The sequence below is a fragment of the Typopeltis vanoorti genome, chromosome 21 (assembly GCF_054136105.1).
Source record: "Typopeltis vanoorti isolate ZY-2024b chromosome 21, IOZ_Tvanoo_1.0, whole genome shotgun sequence".
Lineage (NCBI taxonomy): Eukaryota > Metazoa > Arthropoda > Arachnida > Uropygi > Thelyphonidae > Typopeltis > Typopeltis vanoorti.
In genome coordinates this window covers 45,435,506-45,450,403 of record NC_143569.1, presented here as the reverse complement: position 1 = coordinate 45,450,403, position 14,898 = coordinate 45,435,506, and the positions used below count along the sequence as shown (strand labels likewise).

Below are 14,898 nucleotides of genomic sequence, written 5' to 3'. Positions count from 1 at the left end.
AAGGCTTTTTTATTTGCAATTCTTCATGCAAAATGTATCCTACACGTTCTTTTGAAATGCTTATAGGCTCAGCAATTTCATGCACTTTGACTCGCTGGTCATCCAATACCATATCGTGCACTTGATCAATGATTTCTGTTGTTACACTTTTTGGAAGTCCTTCACGTGGATCATCTTCAAGGCTGGTACGGCCACGTTTAAACTCGGCAGCCCATTTCGTAACTATCGAAAACGAAGGAGATGAGTGCCCTTAAACTTTTATGAACTTCGAATGAATTTCTTTTGGCATTAAACCTTCTTCTACAAAGAATTTTATAACCGCACGATATTCAATTTTATCCATTTCAAGGGATACAGACAACAGTTTTGCTTCAGACAGCTATATAAAACAAACTACTTGATAGAATGACTTGCAATTTCACATGGATGCTTATAACAGATGTACCAACTTAGAAAAAAAAATCTTTCCAATAGGTTTGCTATCTATGGTCGAGGCCGAGAACGTTTCACACCACTCACGTATAATACTATTAGGATTTGAAATCGATGTGCGAATGAATATAATTATATTTACAAAATAATAATACACATACTTATAATAACCGTTTTAGAAATTTAGACACAAAAGATACGTCAGTGAGGTTAACGATTGCGAACTAAAGAAGGATCGACAAAAATACCTCTCATATGTAGAGAATTATTACATGAGGCGTTCTGCACTTAAGTCTAAAATGTTCAATAGGAAAGAATCTAATTTTACTTTCCCCGAATATATAATTGCTGTTGTATTATTATGTGTGTGTGTGTGACATTTTTACTAAAAGAAATTACTATTTCTAATAGTTTATTTTTTACTGTGTGAATATAAATATTGCAGTAAGTGCTGAATGAGATAATAATTTCCTCTGCTAAAAAAATAACAATTTCAATTAAAAAAAACAACAAATCCTTCACACATCTTATTCCTGTAAATAGTGCAAATTGAACTCATTTACCCTAAGTAACTTTTGGAAATCGGTAGGCAGCCAGTCCCAGTCGTTACTGGTTGAATTCGTGGAAACTTTGGGTTCGAGAGTATGAAAGCAACTGCGCTAATTGGTATTGCTAAATCCTACGTGCTATATTTTTGTCTGAAAGAGTAAGGTCATGAATTGTAAGGTTCATGTTTATGAGCTTTAGGTCAAAATGTCGATTTCTCGGGATGAATCCCTACTTCCTGAGAAAAACTTCCTCTTGAATCTAGAATCGACCTGTAGCGGTCTTTCTTCAGGTGATAGCGTTACAGATAAAAGAGTTACCACGAGGGCAAACGTAGTCATCTATTTTATTTTATTATATTACACACAATACCAAATAAATAATTTATTATAACATACAATATGTGATATACAGTGCTGCTGAAATACGAGTAAAATAACTCTAATTTGTATTCTGTTATGTTTATGAGTAGTACAATACTCATAAATCTTTTATAATGCTGCTAAATATTTGTTTATTTTGCATAAAACAAATACAATAATGGTATATTTCGGAAACGCATCTTATTGTATGGATTTAAATTTACTGTAGCTATTACTAATGATCGCTGTCATAATTCATAGACTAAAATAAATCTTATTTTTTGTCTTTCTCTCTCTCTCACACACACACACACACACACACACACACACACACACACACACACATATGTAATAAATATATATATATATATATATATATATATATATATATATACTGACTATAACCGAGACTATAATAACAATTAAATTTATTCAAAACGCAACATGTTTCATCGGATTGTACGACTTCTTCAGGCGTGAGGAACATAGAAAGCAAGTAAACACTATAAGAAACATCGTATCACTATAAAACGACTATTATAAAATCAGTTAGCTTTGAACTGTAGCTACAGTCCGTGTTGAAGTTCTATTGTTAAGTAGCTGCATGCGTCTGATTTCACGCGTGTGCCAATATCGGATAGCAGAGCTGAAAGAGTCCGGTAGATTAGAGCTGAGGTTATTATTTATGTGATGAGGGTCCATAACAATTTCCTTAGACGCGACTATGCGTCGCTCCACCTCGTCACGGCATATATGAAGGTTTGAGGTTGTTGTCCAGTTTATCTCATGTTGACGGCCTTCATCATTTGTGTTTACTGAAAACAGTACATGGCTTGACAGGGCAATTGCTCTAGTTCTTTTGTAGGCAATGTCTCTCTGGTGTTCTTCCAGACGTAGGAGGATGGATTTTTCAGTTTGTCCATAGTATTGCTTCCGCAGTCACACGTGATTTTGTACACTCCTGGGAATTATAGATGGTTGTGAGCTTGTTTGTATTTGTCTGCTATCTCTACTCTTCCTAATCTAAGATCGATTTTAAGCAAATACGAACAAGCTCACAATCATCTACAATTCCCAGGAGTGTACAAAATCACGTGTGACTAGGGGAAGCAATACTATGGCCAAACTGAAAACTCCATCCTCCTACGTCTGGAAGAACACCAGAGAGACACTGCCTATAAAAGAACTAGAGCAAGTGCCCTGTCAAGCCATGTACTGTTTTCAGTAAACAGAAATGATGAAGGCCGTCAACATGAGGTAAACTGGACAACAACCTCAAACCTTCATATATGCCGTGACCAGGTGGAGCGACGCACAGTCGCGTCTAAGGAAATTGTTATGGACCCTCATCACATAAATAATAACCCCAGCTATAATCTACCGGACTCTTTCAGCTCTGCTATCCGATATTGGCACACGCGTGAAATCAGACGCACGTAGCTACTTAACAATAGAACTTCAACACGAACTGTATCTACAGTTCAAAGCTAACTGATTTTATAATAGTCGTTTTATAGTGATACGATGTTTCTTATAGTGTTTACATGCTTTCTATGTTCCCACGCCTGAAGAAGTCGTAGAATACGATGAAACATGTTGCGTTTTGAATAATTTTAATTGTTATTATAGTCTCGGTTATAGTCAGTATATATAAATATGAACATATCCCAGTATCGAGTTAATACTACAAATTGCTATAACCGCGTCATATATATATATATATATATATAAATGCGTTTCAAAGAATAACATTTCATGCATGGAAGAAAGTCAATGAACTGTATTCTATCGTACAGGCGGTTCCATTTTTTAAAAATTCAAAAATATGAAATTGCAGAGTATAATTAGATGCAATAACATCTCCTATGCTAGTGGAATTACTGAAATGTAAAGACATAACATGTTACATTAAACCTCGCAGATAATAATTTCCAAGGCTATCTGTTAACTACAGACGATACGAGGTTAATCTTGATTATTTTACCCATGACAGGTATAATATAATTTTGTGTTAAGTAGAGTAATCTCAACGATGACAGCCTTATATCCTTATAAGGACTGGCTTAAAGGGGAAGCAAGAATGCTTTTCATCTTCCCCGTTATCTGTAGAGGACAGTGTATGGATAAGGTGTTATTAAGCAATTAAAGCTCTGATCATGGCAGGAGGGTAACAGCAATAGCCGAGCCTCAGTTAGAACTTCATTGGCTACAGCATTACCATCCATTACTCTCCAAGAGTATGGTGTCCACATCACTTAACGATAACAGCAGATTACTTGCAGCCATTATATTGTGTTTCAATGGTAACCAGATAATGGTTTGTTAGACACTTGTATTGCCGAAATACATAAATCTACAGCACTAGATTTGGTCATTGCATAAATGGTAGCATTATAATGTGATTTTAATTCCTTTAAATTAGAAATTAGATAATATTATAAAGCGTTAAGTTTAGTTATGTTTCGTATTATTGAGTAAGATTTATATACCCAAAATGAAGTGGTTGCTAACGAAATGAGTAGGGGTTCGCTGAACTGACATTTTCTTAAGAAATTTGTGGGGGGTCGCATATATAAAAAAAAGGTTCTCAAATTTTGATTTTAATTCGTGTTCTCAATACTTAATACTCGTCGCAAATCAGCATGTAGGTTTGTATTCTATTCCATCCTCTATTTTGGTTAGTCCTAACGGTCTGTGAATCTCGATGCCTTGACTTATATAAACCTAACTTTTATTAGCCTAACTCGATTAATCCTACCTCCGCCATCTAACACGTCTGTCTAAAGTCCTGGATCTTTTTACTACGCTATATTTAGTTATTTTACCTATCCCCCCCCCACACACACACACGCGGACATGACAGGTTGCAGAACCTATAGAACATTATTCAGGGCGCGGGCAGGGATAAAAGAAAGCAATTCGTTGATATTATATTTGAACAGCTGAAGATTTTAGTTCTTGGGAAACACTCGAGTAGGAAGGATTTTCCAGAGAATAGACTCAGTAATACGAATAGACAGAAAGAGCAGGAGAGAAAAGTTCTGTGAATTTTTAGTTATATTAAAGTATAGAATATGTATGAAATACAGACAGAAAATATGTTTTCTGTCAGTATTTCATACATACTGACATCTGAAATTACTTTATAAGTTTAGCTAACTTCTAAATTAAGTGAATTTCTTTGGATTCATATAATATGCATTCGTTACGTTTAGTGAAAGTTGCTTAGAATCTTGGAAAACATCGCCTGTGAATCTGCCACTTAGTTCAGCAGAATCTTGACAGATTTTTGCCAAAGAAGTTAATAAAATGCTTTCTGGAAAATTTAAAAAATGTTTCTTTAAACCAGGGAAGCAAAACGAAACATCGAAAGGCAAGGAATGTCAAAGTAGTCCTGATAATTTAAAGACCTAGATCGATGAGGATGTATGCTACTGCCTTCAAACAAACTGTTCGACAATTTTTACTTTTTTTTGCTCTTTTTATGAGAAAATGTTTACTATAACGTTACCTGATATGTTAAAAAGAGCCTTCTCGAGAAACTGCTAGTAGCAGTCGCTAAAAGCATTTTTAGCGACTCGCATCAGATTCTAATCCTAATTTGAACACCTTTGTCCAGAAACCATTAGTTTCATTAAAGCTAGTCAAAATAGTTTCATAATCGACTCATAAGTAATGGTTGGAAACGGAAAACCGTTCATTATATAGAAGAGAATAGTCTCAAAAAAGAAAAATAAAACAGAGAATTGAATGTGATCATCCTGTGTAATTCTTTGATAAATTTCTTGGTAATTCCAAATAATCATTTGAAATTTTTGTTCCTTAATCTCAAAATTTCAGCTCCTTTAAAAGAACTTTTTTTCCCGATGTTTATTAAAGTCTCATTAATATTACGGAACATTCTATATGTAATATAAACACACAAAAGCCAAAACATCACGACCACCCAGCCTGTTTTCGGCTAACTAGACTGCACGATTGGCAGGAAACAGGCTGGCGGTATTCTGGTATGGGAATTTTTCTCTTGAACACACTGGATGCTTTCAGTTAACAGACCTGGACTGCTAACTCTTACGTTAGGATTGTTACGGACCAAGTATTACCCTACATGATAATAATGTAACCTCTGGACTCTTATCTGGGCTCTCTGAGAAAGACAGCGCCTAGTGCTGCGTATTGAGCATTTCCTGTTCCCCTGGCCGTCTAATTCTCCTGATTTGAATCTATATGTGCAATTGTGGAAGGCAGCATCCAGCGGACAACGATACTGTCTTGCACAATCGCTGACTATGGACATTTTTTGTGATCCCAAGACGAGGTCAAGCGGTTATCTTGGCCAGAGGAGGCCTAATCCCTATTATATCACATTATTTATTTGCCAATACGATATGGTATATAAATAATCTGATCATAACATCAACCGCTCAGTGAAATTCTTCAAAACACAAAATAAGTTGCCTGATGCAATACTATGGCAGTTCTCGACATACAATCAGAAATTTCGATTTCTCAGCATAGATATTTTGCTTTACCTTGTTTATAAAGAACACAATATGGCATGTACGAGTACATTGAATAAATAGAAAGTACTGTAATAGTAGTGTAGCTCTTTGGTTATGTTTTTCATCCAAATATATAAAAAGCACAATTTTTTAAGAATTTTCATTTTTTTTTTTCAAATCTCATTCGTTGTGTAGCACATACGGTAGATATAATGTTTATAACAAGCTTTGTATGATGCATTCTTGTGAATATTCACACGATCATTCAGTTATCTGTTTTTATAATATCATTATACCTAATATTATACATTTCGGTCATTGATTAATAATTTTAGAATACTATTTATTCACTTAAAAAGCAATATATGGCGAGTGAATGCATGCCCGTTTCTGAGATAGTTTCCTATTTATCGTTATAATAAGCTTTACTATGTTATAAAGACAATACCAAAAATGCATAATTTCACCATATTAAAATTTATAACATATCGTAAGAGCCTCCGTAACTCAGTCGGTATAGACGAAGCCCTTTGGTCGTAAAGACCTGGGTTCGATTCCCGTCAATGATGTGAGTCTAACGTTTATCTGGTCTCTTTGACGAAAAGTGAGTTAGCCGGTCTCATACAAAGGTGGGGGGGTTCTTTAGCTCCGAAGCACGGGGGTTTTCGTCCCTCAGAACAGGCAAACCGGCCCCGTGCACACACACACACACACTCCTCTACAGACATAGGACACTCCTGGAACAGGATTGACCGACCTATTTCCGGTTTCGAATCGTAATAGGCGACGAAGCCTAATACGTAAAAGGAAGAAAGAACATATATCGCTTGTTTGGAACAATCTCTTATGTATGACATTAAAACAGAGATAACGATCTACAAGGTTTCTCTCTCTCTCTCTCTCTCAACAGAAACAAAGTTTAATATACTTGTTATGGTCTTTTTCCCCACAGATCTGTCCAATGAACTGCAGCAGCAACAATCCACCTGTTATTGATCTTTCGGCAGCTTGCAGCCAAGTGTGGCCTTACTATGGTCCAAAGACCGGTAGTTGCAAAACACTCCCGAATGCTTTGCTGATCGAGACCACAATTCCAGTCGAACACACTTAACACGCCTTGATTATTTTTTTGGGATGTTGCCATTCCGATGGTTCCTTATCACTCACTGCAGTGCTCTTTTACCGCGTACTCTCACTTTCTTAGTCTAACTCGGTTGGAGAGGATTGTCAGCGTGCCTAGGAAGCTACTGTTCTTTAAATAGCATCCTGCCCAGGCCTCAAGGGAATGATCAGAAAACGAGTCGACTACCTGTTATTCATCTGCCAGAGCACGGACAGTCACTTGGAAATTTATTCGATGATTTTAGGTGATGCGGTATTACCTCAGATAACTCACTCTTATCTTTCGAAATTTACACAGATATAAAGGCGAAATTTTATTCGCGCATAAAAATCTGCGTTTCAGTTTATAAAAACACAAAGTACACATCATTGAATAAATAACTATTTAGTGTAATTGTAATATATATATATACACGCACACACCCATTTTTTAAATAATAAGATACATTACCACAGCCGATTTCGTCACTTTTGTCCAGACAATCATATACTGTATTACATCTTCTGTCCATGTGTACACACTGGTCATTGTTACAACGGAATTCATCTTGGGCACAAGGCTCGTGCTCTAAAATATTAAACGTATTTCAGCATTCACAAATAATGTGGTTGTTACATTTCAGCACATTAATTATAGTACAATATAGTTACTCGTCATATATTTGTTTCCATGGCCTGATGAAAAGGTATTAGGAAAGAAAAGACAGTGACAAGATTGGAACTTAATTATGATAAAGCTTTTGATCAGTTTTTTCTTGTCTCTCATCAACCCTGGGCTGAGATGGTGCTGACATTTTCAGATTTTTTTTTCGTAAACAGATAAAATGACCTGGTGCTTCATAACCTTAATTATGACACAAATGCAACTATTTACAGTCATTTTCTTTATTGAAATGTTGGGGCATGTTGTTCATTCGTGGAAAAATTTCTTCCATGCTGTATATATTACGCGAATCATACGCTTTCGAATTAATGTGAATCTCCTTTCAAGAGCGCCATGGAAGCATAGCAGCGAAGTAACATAACTTATGTAAATTACCTGATACATATTAAAATTTTTATCAACAACACTTATGAACAACTTACAAACAGTCAGCGTTCATCCAAAATCAAACATTTATATACCACGAAATAACATTTGAAGAAATTAATCAGTGATTTTAAGTAAACAAACCTGTGGAGATTATTATCGGTGTATTAGTATTGTTTATATTAAAGCATTAAAACAATTCTAAATAAGAAAATATTTAAAGTTTCAATATGTTTTTAATTAATACGACATTAATAAATCGTAAATAAACATAATAAGTTTATGAGCTTATGGCGGGGGGGGGGATTACGAATAATATTTACCCTTACGAAACATAAAACTAACAAAACATTTAGTTGAATTTTAAATGCTACCCTGCCAAGTAACGGTTTTATCATATTCCTTTATAAAGAAGCGATAAAATCATACTGGTTGATTCAACTTATTTTATGACTGCATATGTAAAGAATTGCATTTTAAATAAACTAGACTGATTTCCGTAGTAAATGTTACTTAGTCTAGACGATGAACAGAAGCCATTTTTCGATAGACAGAACTTTAAATTCGTGTTGCCAGTGCATTAGCTTCATTGATTACCAGCTGGGCAACTAATGCCACAAATAAAATTTGTAAACACAAAAACTGTGATATTGTCCTTTTAGGTTGTGCACAACAATTATATAATGGGTAATGAAAACATGTTGTACTTACCGCAATCCATTTCGTCTTCTCCATGGAGACAATCTTGCACATGATTGCATTTGACTTCAGGAGGGAGGCAGCGGCCATCAGAGCACCAGGAATGATTAAGATTTGTTAGACACTCTTCGAATGTGATACCTGTTGTTTATATAATACGGGGAATTATTATTCTAATTCCATAACCTACGATACTTCCTTAATATCAAGTAATAAGAACGATACACTATAAACCCCAAAATATCACAAATAAATAATGATTCAAATTAATTAAATCTTAAATGCCTTTTATTTACATAAACGCAGATCCCTTTTTTTAAGTCCTGACTTTTGGAAGAGAAGAGAATATGACAGGTTTCCATTTCCTGGTCCTAAAACCTAACAAGTATGTATCATATCATTGCCCGTAATAGTGTGAATCTTGCGCTGCCAATTTGTGTGAGCTTGCTGACCGAACTGCTTCTGGAGTTTCATGTCATCATCCTGTTTCCATATTTCAGAAAATCAATACTAGTCAAGCTGATACATTAGTTATGCTGAAACGTACAAACATATCGATATTTAAACTAAGAACGAAGATAGAAACAGAAATTGACAACATCAAGTACATTATAAATGGAAAATACTTGTCAGCTATTTTTTTATTTCTAAAAGTTAGGTGCAGTTTTTAGTGAAGATGATTAAAAATGGAAATAGACAAGAGAATAGACAAAATATGGTATATTTGAGAGCCCCAACGAATTACTTCATACGGAATAATTATAAGCAGCAGGGCAGAAGAGTCACAAATGTTGTACGGAAAGCTGGGTATGAAAAGAAATTGCTTTACAAGTTAAAATAATTCTATCGTTATACTGCAAGTAAAAGGAAGAATGAATTTGGAAGAATAACTCACTGAATGCAGGTGGTTTGCGGGTGACTGATACAGAAGAGATTGTTCATCTAATGCATCGGTTCCCAACCGGTGGTACGCATACCCCTGGGGTAAGTGCTGGGCCGTTCAGGGGTATACACGAAAAATTTGGAAAAACAAGTAAACAAAATGCAAAACATTAGTTATGGAACAATAAATGTCAGTATTTAAAAACAGCTATTTTAAAAAGGAGTACAATTTATAGAAATGGGGTTTAAAAGGGGTATACATGTAGGAAAAGGTTGGGAAAACCACTAACCGTTATGCTAAAAGCCATCAACTTGGTATATGCAACATTGACCTAACCTCTACCTCTTCACTGTATGAGGAATCTCATGTGAATGAGGAGGAAGTACTAGAGCTTCTGCTGCACAAATTGAATAAGAATTCTGCAATAGTAGTTGGTGGAATATCAGCACGGATTCTAGGTGAACTGGCTATTCCTTTGACCAGGCTAAATAAGTTGAGTCTCAGAACAGGGAAGATAATTTTCACAGGAGTGGAAAGACTGTATGGTAATCCCATTGCACAAAGGTGGTGCAAAGACCGATACCGATGCATCCAACTATCGACCAATAAGTATCTCAGGAGGGGTCGTGGAGATTTTGGAAAACGTAGAACTATCATTCAGAAATGGGTCGACAGAGAATTTCTACTTTGCAAAGAACAGCATGGGTCTACTAAGGGAGAGTCATGTTTTAGCAACTTTCTCACATTCTATAATAACGTTACCACTGAGTTAGACAAGATAAATGGATACACTATGATACTTCTCGATTTTGCTAAGGCTTTTTACAGAATACAACATGAAAGAATATTGCATAAATTGGAGAATATGGGTTTGGATTATAAACTATTGACAAGTATAAGGGGAATGACTGGCAGATATCAACAAGTTGTATATGGGGTGTGTGAATCTGTAAGATTCAAGATAACCAGTAGTGCACCTCATGGATCAATTCTTGGTTCATTGTTATTCAGTTTATATATTAATGACATTCGGAAGGATTGACATGTAAAGATAAGGAAGTCATTGTGTCTCTTTATAAGGTCTTGATAAGACCTCACTTGGACTGTTCGTGCAGGTCTGGCTTCCGTGGTGAAGATAGAGTGTGTAAAGGACAGTGTCAAAAATGATATCATATTGTGGAATACTGTTTATGAAAATTGAGAATTTTTAGGCTACAGACACTAGCAAACAGGAGAAAGAGGGGGGTGTGATATGATTGAGATTTACAAACTTCTGAAAGGGTTATAAGGACAAGAGGGCATCCTTGGAAGTTTAGAATGATGTTAACCACCTTACCGGCCGTTATGGATCAAATACGCATCCGCATACGCTTCGTATCCATCATATATTTCATTGTTGTAACAATGGTATTATAATGTTAATAAGCACTTCGCATCCATGATAACGTGAACGTCTATAGACGTCTTGGCCGGTAGCGTGGTTAAGAAGAGGTGAGGGCGAGATTTTTCTTTCATAGAGTGGTACGTGATTGGAATGGATTACCATTGGATGTTGTGTGTATAAGTATTCAAGAACAAGTATGACAGCTGGTACGAATAGTATGGCCTCCCTCGATGAGTTCCTGACTCCCTGTAGGTCTCTGGTAATAATAATACGAGGAAGAAGAAGAGAGAAATTAGCCAAAATGCTAAACTGGAAATATACAAAGCAGTATTTAAATCAAATTTTTAATTATGGACCTGAGAATTGGGTCAGAAGTAAAACAGTTAATGATTGGAAATTACAGACCTGAGTAAACAGCATCAGCAGAAAAATGTTAAAAATGATATAGGGAAACCTTGATGTTATTAACATTCAGGAATGTGTGAACAAAGTTAATTTATGGTGGCGTACTCGCTTGAACAAAATGAGAAAAGGATAGTGAAACAAGTGTTTGATGCCAGGATGGCACGAAGAAGAGCCAGACTCAAACCAGATTAAATGGATTGACATTAGAAGTGAATTGGAAGACTGAGACCTGAAAATATTAGATCTTACAATTAACATACATTTTAGGAGGAAGCAGGAAATGTTGATATACAGTTATTAATAATGCAAACTTTGTCATGCGATGCGATCATAATATGCTGCACATGCCAATGAAGATATTTTCGAGAGTTAGATGATGATACCGAACATGGAATTGGTCCTAGCGTAGCATTACATAAATACATCAAAACAATTATACTAAAGAAAAAGATGCTTTCATTGTAGTTTTGGAAAGTTTACTGCACATGCGATCCATTTTATTGTTTCAAGAAATTCAGAGTAAGTCGAGTTTTGTATGTATTTTATGCCATGATATTACCTCCTTTCGAAATCAGAATTATATCTTTATAACCTGAAGAAAATTGCTTATATATATATATATATATATATATATATATATATATATATATATATATAGTATATTACTACTTCATTTAGAGAAACATTTTGTCTCGAATGTTTATCAGTGTTAGCTATTTCTTTTCATATTTCTTGTTACCTGTCTGGGAATGTTCTTACTGCGATTGTCCTAATTTTATTAGGAAACAAAAGAATGTTGCAATGCCCATAAATGAATCATCTGTCCTTATGAAGCAGTTTCAGAATAACGAAAATCCTGAGTCAGTTATTAAACCTGTCTGTTTACGACAAAGTCGTTTCCTTTCACAATAACTTCATTTGTAGTCACCAGAAGATGACGAAATAAACAATTTCGCTGATTTTTCTACTGTTTCTCTCTCTCTCTCTCTCTCTCTCTCTCTCAGTGAACAATACACTGGTTTGCAAAACTTATTAACTTCCTGATGATAATTTAATAATTTCCTCCTGTTCATAGTATATTCATAATATATAAATATGTGTCATTGATATACTATACATAATATGTATGTATATTAATAAACCAGTATTGTTTACATACTTACCTACTGATATACAGACTTTACTGAGCAAATGTAACTTGTAATACTTGGGAAAAATCGGAAGATAAAGTATGAAAAAATAGTGCTGGAAGGAGAGATTCTGCCTCTTTTTACACGTTATAAAAATTCAGAAACACTCATCGTCTATTAAGGAGTGGAACGTGGTTGTTGTACGGAGGGACATGGTTCATCCAGTAGTAATAGTAGTAGTAATCAGCGGGTTTGTTCTGCAGGTACCTTGCTGTTTCAAATTTTCACTTGCACTCCCTAATCGATGTCCACGAGTTTTTTCCCCCATCCTTCTATTACATAATATCTCCACTGATCTAAAATTGGTAACTGTGTGACTTCATGATAAAGTTCAGAATGCTAGGCTAACATAAGAAAAACCATTGTGGACTCTATTCTAGTCGATATTTAGAGACACATTTTCTACACCCCTTTTTCAAGCCGTCTCCCAAGTTAACCTATCTTTAATTCAAGTAAGTAAAGTTCTGTTTATCACTGAAACTCGGCTTTTTTAACAAAGAAATTATTTTTATTTAACCTCATGACTCATACTGTTATACGCAATAATGCCAGTTCGGGTTAGGAACACGACATGAAGGCAGGCTGTACTTATACGATTGGTAAGTAGCTAAAGATGAACTCTGTCCTCAGAACTCGTCACTGATGATTTCTATATATAGATAAATTTAACTACAAGATGTAGCTAAAGACCAATTTCCAATATTTTCAAAAAAGATGAAGGCTGTAAAACAGTTCGTTCCACTACATTTGGAGAGTGAAAAGGCGTTAAAGAATTTATTTTTAGTTTTATTATTCTATAACACTAATAACTTAACAATTCACTGCTTTCAAATATTAGCCTAATATAGATGGGCTTGATCGTGATAGAAAATAGCTAACTTTTATTATATTCAAATACATTGAATTTACTACTGTAAAATGCATATCGACCATGCAATGGGAACATATCACAGTAAAAAAAATGAATTAATCGTGTATCGTTTCAAATAAAACTGAAGGACACTTCCAAACAACTTCTTACTCTCTATCAGAAAACGAGACTAGACATGATTACAATTTTCATCTCATTTTCCTTTATACCGCTTTTACTTGCCGTTGATTAGAAAACCCTCGACTGAGGGTTTTCTAATCAACGGTCGTCAGCCCTACGCCCCGGTGTATCCTTTCTCTGTAGTGTTGAGTTCTCAAGGCCGGTTTGCCTGCTTTGCGGGATGAAAAACCCCAGGATAAACAGGGGGGAACCCTGCTGTCCACGCCCAAGACCGGCTAACTTGGCTATGGCTGAGGAAAATCCTTAAGCTCCTCACGTCTTCGACGAGAATCGAGCCCAGGACACTCCTTCCCCAGGCACATGGTTACGAAGCGCAAAGCCACTAGGCTAACCGCGCAGATTACAACTTTTGAGTTGCAAAACTTATTAATTTATTTAAAACTTATTTAAGGTGGAAATAGATGATCTGTAAGCAGATCAATTCAATATTCATTTCTAAATCATAAATTAAATCAATTATGCATTTTCATTTACCTAGAATTCTCGCTTTTACTTCAATTAAATCAATGTCCATAATTCTTTATTCTAGTTTATCTGAAACTGATTTTCTGCAAGACGATCATCAGTACTTGAAAATGTAGCACCTGAAAACAGTTACCATATTTTGGGAAACAGCGTTCTCACACCTGCACAATATATAAGAATGTCGTGGAAAGGATTATCTGTAATAAAAATCCTTTTTCCTCTGCCCATAAAACAAGATTTGCAAGCCGTTGCGTGAATGATTTATTGTACGTTTTGATGACAAAAGCAACAACTTAGAATCTCCACGGAGCGATAGTTGAAGTATAAATTTCTCTCCAGTAGCCTGAAACGCCACCTTCTGAACGAAGCAGTTTACGGACTATTGGAAAAAATACTACCTGACAAACGCAAACTAGAAATTATGGTAAAAAAACTGCAGTTTCCAGTATAACAACATATATTCTGTTGGCTCAAGCGAAGCTTGTTGCAATTGACTCTTTTTTCCTCCTCGTATAACACTGGAATTCCCCGCTTCCTATGCTCGGTCCGCGTGTTACTTAGATGCGACTGCGTGTTAGTACCACTTCCAGCCGACCTGCCGCTGGGGGGAGGGGGATATATTTTTGGCTGTAGAAGTTTATGTTCAAGAGGCCGGTTTGCTTGCTTTGTGGTATGAAAAACTCCAGATAAACTAGCGGAAAAAACCCTACTACCTGCCCCAAGACCGGCTAACTTAGCTATGTCTGAGGAAGATCCTCAAATTCCTCATGTCTTCGAGGGGAATCGAACCTGGGACACTCCCTAGTCATATGGTTGCGAAGTGCAAA

At 35.6% G+C, this 14,898-nt stretch overlaps 1 protein-coding gene across 1 annotated transcript in view; it reads right to left on the bottom strand.

Moving 5' to 3' along the window:
* Positions 1-14,898, bottom strand: part of LOC150094817 (uncharacterized) — a 44,658-nt gene that overhangs the window by 16,258 nt on the left and 13,502 nt on the right. Inside the window, exons 4-5 of the mRNA XM_090411669.1 lie at positions 8,706-8,834; positions 7,416-7,532 (exon numbers count right to left, since the gene is read on the bottom strand). Of these exons, the coding sequence (XP_090267795.1) occupies positions 7,416-7,532; positions 8,706-8,834 (246 nt within the window). The remainder of the gene's footprint in view (positions 1-7,415; positions 7,533-8,705; positions 8,835-14,898) is intronic.